The 7,192-nt window shown below is 45.6% G+C and overlaps 1 protein-coding gene across 1 annotated transcript; it reads left to right on the forward strand.

Moving 5' to 3' along the window:
- Positions 1-1,914: 1,914 nt before the first annotated feature.
- Positions 1,915-6,573, forward strand: nell3 (NELL (neural EGFL like) family member 3). Its single transcript, XM_084939701.1, has 5 exons — positions 1,915-2,044; positions 2,211-2,883; positions 3,454-4,013; positions 4,348-4,414; positions 4,599-6,573. Exons 2-5 carry the CDS (start codon positions 2,241-2,243, stop codon positions 6,128-6,130), a joined length of 2,802 nt encoding a protein of 933 aa, XP_084795827.1. The 5' UTR covers positions 1,915-2,044; positions 2,211-2,240; the 3' UTR covers positions 6,131-6,573.
- Positions 6,574-7,192: the final 619 nt, after the last annotated feature.

Here is a 7,192-nt window from a genome sequence, read left to right on the forward strand (position 1 = left end):
TCGGCTTGAAAGTTGCAGAACTGCATATGGTAAGGTGTGAGGTGTGGAGCATTCTTTTTAGCCATTAGTCTGCATTCTGAGCGCTCCAACACACCTCAAGATGCATTTCTTGTGCCTGGGCACTAAAAGGAAATGGGGTGATAATGACAAAACCAGTGGGCACCTTGCAAAACGATATGTAGTGCTGCAGAGGAGAAACTGTCACTGAGATGATGTGAAAAGTGATGCATGCAGGAGTCTTTTAGTGCCCTCTGTTTGTTCTTTGCTGTACTGTACATGCCAAACATGACTGAAATCAGTGGGAGGTGTGAACCTACCAACCTGCAGTTATTTTCCCCACTCCCTCTTTGTGGTGCAATGATCAACACCGCAAGTTTGCACCGGGATAACAAGCAACTGCTAGCTGGATGTTTTTGAATGCAAGAACATACAAATGGATTCCTGATACAGCCCTCCTTATTCTGCTTGGCTGAATTTATTTGCCATCTGAGCCCAATAAATGAATACAATGAGGTTTGCTTTTGTTAACATGGGCTAGGATGACTGCTGTGACTGGCTGAGTCGAAAACGTGAGCAAAAACGCCCAAAATGTGACACGGAAAGACAAAATTAAAAGAGAAAAAGGCATGATTATGTTATAATAAAATCATAAGGTACATTTTTACCAGCATTAAACTGTTTAATTGTACAGTGTGACTTCTTTAATCAAATTTACACTGCTGTGTGTTATAGAATACAAGCTTTACAGTAAATTACTGCCATTTGATTGGCCGTCATAAGCAATTAATTAAGTAACCTTTCGTCTTTACTTTGAAGATGAAAAGTTGCACTCTGGACGCAGCTACTCGTCTTTCTTGAGTTCTGCCTCGCCTCAGCTCCTCTCTTCTTTGCACCAGATGGGTACAGGAACTCTTTTTGATTGAACATTTTTAACAGCCACCCAGAATAGAAACGGTGGCTGGATGTGATTAATCGCTACAGGAGCCTCATTCACAGTGGCCCCTTTCCTTTGCTAAACCCTAACTCTGCTGTCAGTCACACAAACACTCTAAACCACATCCACACAAACATGTCCACAACAATCAAAGTCTAAAGACAAAATAACACCTCAGAAACCCTGAAACAATAATCACAAGACGTATAAATGAGTGATGTAAACTAAAACATGTACATTTCTAAGAGTCTGTACCCATGATGCTGTAAAATGTCCAGCATTTTGCTTTAAATATTCTGAAATTTGGCTAAATCTTGAGTTATTCAGTTAAATATGATCATACAACTTTTGCATCTATTCATTTGGCTCCTGGACCTTTGAATAAGACAGTAATATCAGAACTGCTTAACTAATAACATCCATGCAGACGTCATCCTCAGATAACCTTATGTGCTTGTGCAGAAGCACTAAAAACAAAAAAAGGAGAGAAATTGGGAGCGAGTCCAAAAACCAGATGTGTTTTTCACATTCCTGACTTCTGCCATAGGTCTCTTCACAAAAGTTTGACCTCTGCTCGCTTTGTCTATAAAAAGGGTTGACAAGGCCAGCGCTAAAGCACGAAGGACGCTGGGTTGAGGAACCAGCAGCTGTCTCAACATTCAGGGTGTGCTAAACAAAAAGTACTGTATGCTTTTGCAACTCAGAGGGCCACAGGGTCAAAGAAAAGTCAACAGTGAGCAAAGTCAAAAGTGAAAAGATGAGATATAATTAAAATGCATGTCATTTTTTCCCCTTTCGTTTATTTGTTTCAGGTTGAAATTAGGGATGTTTCAGTTTCAGGCATCAAAAATGTTATTTTATTCTTGTTCTTTCAAAACCTTTTAGTTCAGAGGGGAACTCAAGGGAGAGGAGAGGGTGAAGGGTTAATTTGTAGCTGGGGAAACCTGATGCTAATTAAGTCTCAGGAATGCCACATACACTGACATTATAGTGCAGAAGCCCTCAGAGTGGGTCAGGCATGGAGAGAGCCGGCAGTAATGCGTGAGTCCAGTGTTTTTACTCCTTTGTGACGGTCGGGAAAGCCAGCCTCACCAAACCCTGGAGCTGAAGGTAATGTGCACAGATGAGCTGCCAAGTCTGTAAAGTTTGTTTCAGTTGTGTGAGAGGTGGGTTTAATCGAGAAGGAGATCAGTGATGGCTTGAGTTATCACCTTTGAGATTTTTTCCTCCAAGTTTTCCATTTGGGACTCTTACCTCGCGTTTCCTTCTTTTGCAGGCAGAGTAAGCCCACATATTAGATGCGAAAATGCTTTTACTGACATCTCTGCTGTTGCTGCAACTCTCCTGGGTATCGCTGCACAACGCCGCGCAAGCTGTAGCGGAGATTTGCCGGGGGACGCACTGCTATGGCGGAGACACCGGCGATCCAAGACCGTGCACCGGGGCGCACTGTCCGGGGAGCCGATCTTCCAGACCCCCGCGGCAGTTTAACCCGTCAACGCAGGGGAAAACGGCTCATGTAGCCGCCGGCCAACACCGCGTGTACCCGAGCTCTCCAAGAGCGGCACCGGAGACTTTTCCAGGCGCCCAGCTGCTACTGCGCGGGCGGCACAGCGACGGCAGCACTCGGAGGAGTGCGCCTGAAGTTTTACCTGCAGGATGCACCGATGCGGAGTGCGCTGTTCATGTGAGACAAATTCAACCCAGCAATGACACCAGAGACTGTAAAGGGATCGAGTGCAGACTGCCGCTGAGGATACGGCCAAAAGCTCGAGCAGTGGCTTGTGTGGGAGAAGGATGTCTGGCCGGTTCAGAGGAGAGCGTGCCTCCTGTACATCTGTCGGACAGAGCCGCGCAGTTTCTGGGGGATTTTCCGGAGTTTGGATATCCATCGTCGGAACTTGGCGCAGCGCCTTTAGGTGTCCAGCTTACATGTGATATCAAGCCAGGTCTGCTATGTTCATCAACATTATTATATATTATTTATTTATTTATTTATCTATTTAACATTATATTATAAGTTCCTGCATGCCAGGAACAAAAAAAAAAATGCAGACATGCACATTGTGACTCTTAAAAGTGATATGCCTTTACTAAAAGGTGGGTGTATATAAATAACTCAAATGCATGCTGCCCTTTACTGACTTACAATCTCTCATTAATGATCAACACAAGAGTGTTCTGGAGACAAATGACAACTTTGTTGACCTTCAGCCTCCCCCCACAAAAAAGAAAGAAAGAAAAAAAAGATACCTGCAGGGCAAAGAGTAGCTGGACTGGAAAAATGTCTCAGAGTCAATTGCCCAGAAAATTTTGAATGCTTTGATGTGGCTCCATACAGGAAACTTTTAGTAGGCTACACTTGGCCATGGCTGGCTATGCAGCTGGAGTCACAGGCTGTTCACACTTACTGTCAGCACTGTTTGGAGAAGTCACACCTCAGTACAAGGCTTAACGACATCTAATCGATTTCTTCTCCCTGTTTTTTTTCCCTTCACTGTGCATTTATTTCATGACAGGGGAGAATGAAGTTCCTTCGGAAGATGCCCTCATCTTGCACCTCCAGCTGTCCAAGGGGCAGGAGAAGCTTGTGGAGGCCCTGAGAGCCCAGCAGATTATCATCCGCGATCTGCAGCAGAAGCTCGCTGACCAACAGGAGGCCCTGCTGTCACAGCAGCGTGAAATCCTGGAGCAGCAGCAGCGAATGTATGAGCAAATGGATGTGGTGAAGGCCCAGTACGGTCTCCTCTCAGACACCTTCAAACAGGTTTCCTTCCAGGGCCTGAAGGGCGAGCTGCAGAGCTACTTCGAGAGCCAGCTGGCTGGACTGCAAAGCCAAGCCCGCAGCCACCTGCAGAAATCCTACGCCGTCCACAAAGTGGACATCAACTCTAAGGTGATGGATGTGGTCGGGGAGGCTCACTTTCCTCAGCCTCTCCTGGGCTGTCCTTCACCCTGTGGATCAGAGGAGTACTGTGACTTTCAAAAGGACCCAGCTCGGTGTGAAAAGTGCACCATGTGTCCACCAGGTTTCTTCCTCATCTCACAGTGCTCTCCAACTGCGGACAGAATGTGCCAGGTATGCCGTCATCTGATGTGTCAAAACAAACTGAGAGCAAAACAGGAAAAAAAGGAAACAAACAAAAAAAAAAAAAGTGTGAAGCGGTTTTAGCTGATAGTTGAGGTTTCACGTGTTGGTTTCCAGCTAGTGGTTCCCAAGCATATGCCAGCATATGCCAAAATCTAAACATAGCTGATGTGGAGGTGAGAATGTTTATACCTTTGAGCTTAGATAGCTCATCTTATCTATTTCCTGATCAAGCATAAATGCTTTAAAGAATGCGTCAGTTAAACCCAGTTATTGATGTACAGGATACACTCATGATGATACTTTTAATTTGCATGACTTGCAGGACAGAGACGAATGCCTTGAATTACCAAATATTTGTGGAGAGCGAGTGAAGTGCCTTAATACTCCAGGTGAGTTCGCAGTGCTTATTTTGCTGATAATTAATGAATCCTTATTCCTTATTTTCACTCTGATATAGAAAAATTTCCCACCAGTTTATCTAAAACGTTATTTGCGCTGAGAAAACAGCCATACTTTACTGAGCTACGTGTCTATGCAGCTGTCAGAGCCTGTTTGGACCTTTTTATTTTGCAGGGGGATTCAGGTGTCTGGGCATTTCTGAGAGAGACGCAATAATGGGCTTGTGCGGTCATGAATATTTCTACAACCAGGAGCTGCAGGAGTGCCAGGCCTGCTCTGACTGTGATGGAGAGCCTGTCACTGTTCCCTGTACAGCAGTCAGTGACACCATCTGTGGCCAGCTTTCGGAGACCCGGCTCTCTGAGTCTTGGATGGCGAATGTGGCAGTTCCCCCCGCCAGATCATCTGGCACCCACATCTTTCCTGGGCTTCAGCTAAACATACGAAGCAAAGAAAAAAGCGATTTGCTGTCCAACCAGGTCGGCCAGTTGACCTTCCAGCAGCACGGGCTGGTGTGGTTGGATCATAACTTTGCAATAAAGCACAGTTGCAGGAACTTCCTCCAGTTGGGGATGAGGCTAAATGGGAGCCAGGAGGAGGAGGGTAAGGACCTCAGCGGTGTTCGCATCGAACAACCAGATGGGAAGTATTTCCAGGGGGTCAGCGTCAGTACCGGGGTGGAGGTGGAGCCTAACCACAGCTTCACACTGCTGTTGAGGAGTCCAAATCAACATTGCAATCAGAGCAAAGATCTTCACGTGTATGATGCTGCAGGGCCCTCTTTGAGTCTGCTCTGGTTGTCTCATGATACTGGTGCTGTAGCTATGACAGCTCAGATGTCCCTGCTGATGCACTACCAGACCAGCTACCGCCCAACTTTCCGCATAACCTCAGTTTCAGACCCCTACATGATCAGCCTGACTCATGACAACCGTGGGGTGCGCTTCACCGAGCGCGGAGTGGTCAAGTTTGTCCTTCAGCAAGCACTTTACTCCATGGGGCACACCTGCGTTCGAGAGGGTTTCTCCTTGATTGCCTATATAAACCGCAACGGAACCGGCCAAGAGGTGATGCAGGCTTTTAAGACTGGCGTTAATTACAGGGACACTTCCATTACACTCTCAGGTGCTGTGAGCGTGGACAGTGGAGACATGCTCAACTTTGAGATCACATCCCCGTCTCAGTGCAACGTCCGCTATTTTGGGGACAGCACTGGAATCAGTATTTTGAGTCTTATCTGGATTCCTTCAGCAGTGTCGTCAGCCTTTACGGCTACTGTGTCCAGGACCGGTCTTCCCTTTGGAGCGGTGAGGAATAAACCTCTATTGTTCCAGCAGATCAGCCCAGATACACCACAGGTCCACTTGGCCCGCTCTGGGGAGCCAAACAGCCGGAAGAACTTTATATTCCGTGAGAAAGGAACAGTGAACATAGCTCTCAACCTCAAGCTGATCCACTCTTGTAATATAGTAAAACTCACTCTGCAGCGGGTAGGGGGTCAGGGCAAGCAGGCTGGTCCTGTGGCTCAGCAGGTGTCAGGATCTATGCCTGAAGGAAGCGAGTGGGCCAGTGTAGGGCTGAGAGCCTCATTTCAAGTCCAGAATGGCACGGCTCTGTACGTCACACTGGACTGCATCCGTGGACGAATTAACCAGATAGCACACGAGGGCGGCACTAACATTTCAATTCTCTGGGTGGCAGTGTGATCCAAGAAGGGGCTGAGCTTTTCTCATCATCATTTTGTGGAAAAAGACAGTTTTGCACATGTTGAAGGACAAATACGGGCTAATAAAATGTAGTCTTCTTTTCCACATATCCTGTCACATTATCTTTAATGTATATTTCTGCACCTGTATAGACGTTTATGATTATTTTTTTTGTAGGGTGTAACACTTAGATGCTAAAAGTACTGCTTTTTGCTTGAAGTACTTCGGCTGGTTGAGCAGTGACCAATTCTACATCAAATGTCTGAATGTGTGAGTGTGTGTTTGTCTGTATGTGTAAATGGTGTGGATACTTGGAAATGGTGCTTATGTATGTCTGTGCGTATGTACACACACATTGGCATGTCTACTTTTGCGTGTGAATCATTTAATATGTATATATTAATACTTAACATCCATACTGTATTAAACCTTTTTGTATTGAATTATGAGGTTGTTAAAGCAGTATTTTAACATTTGGGGAAATGCAGAGAACCGTTTTCTGGAGTTAGCTTAGCACAAAAACTTCAAACAGGGGAAACAGCTGACCTGGTATTAGCCAACAGTATGGAAATGTATTAGCATCTCTAATACACAGCAGCATTTAACCAAAGGAACATTCCCTGCTTCATCCATCTGTGTCTACAGCAACCTGCAGGACCACCTCCAAGGGGACACCACTGCAGCAGTTAAATATCTGCGACTCTCCATCAGTTTTTAGAACCGACGAAGCCACTTAAATGAAAGTTAAAATGTCTTCTTTCATCAGAAAGAAGTCCTGTTGCCTTTATTTCAAGCGCTTTAGGCATTCTAACCGTGTGAACCTTTGCATCCTCAGAGACACAGAAACTGTAACACCTTTAACCTATCAAATGTGTTAAGTCACAGCATTGCGTTGTGGGGTACCCGCACTTTGGCAGTTCTGTGGGCTAGCACAGAAAACTTGGAAGCATATAAATACGCTTCAGTTCCAAATAAAATGCAGGTTGTGGAGGTGTTCTTTGCTTTGATTGGTAACTCCTTGGCTTGTGGAACTCACTAGTCAAAATCACTTGGCAAATGCTC

Source organism: Perissodus microlepis, chromosome 9 (assembly GCF_051167445.1).
Source record: "Perissodus microlepis isolate ML-2025 ecotype Zambia chromosome 9, ASM5116744v1, whole genome shotgun sequence".
Classification (NCBI taxonomy): Eukaryota; Metazoa; Chordata; class Actinopteri; order Cichliformes; family Cichlidae; genus Perissodus; species Perissodus microlepis.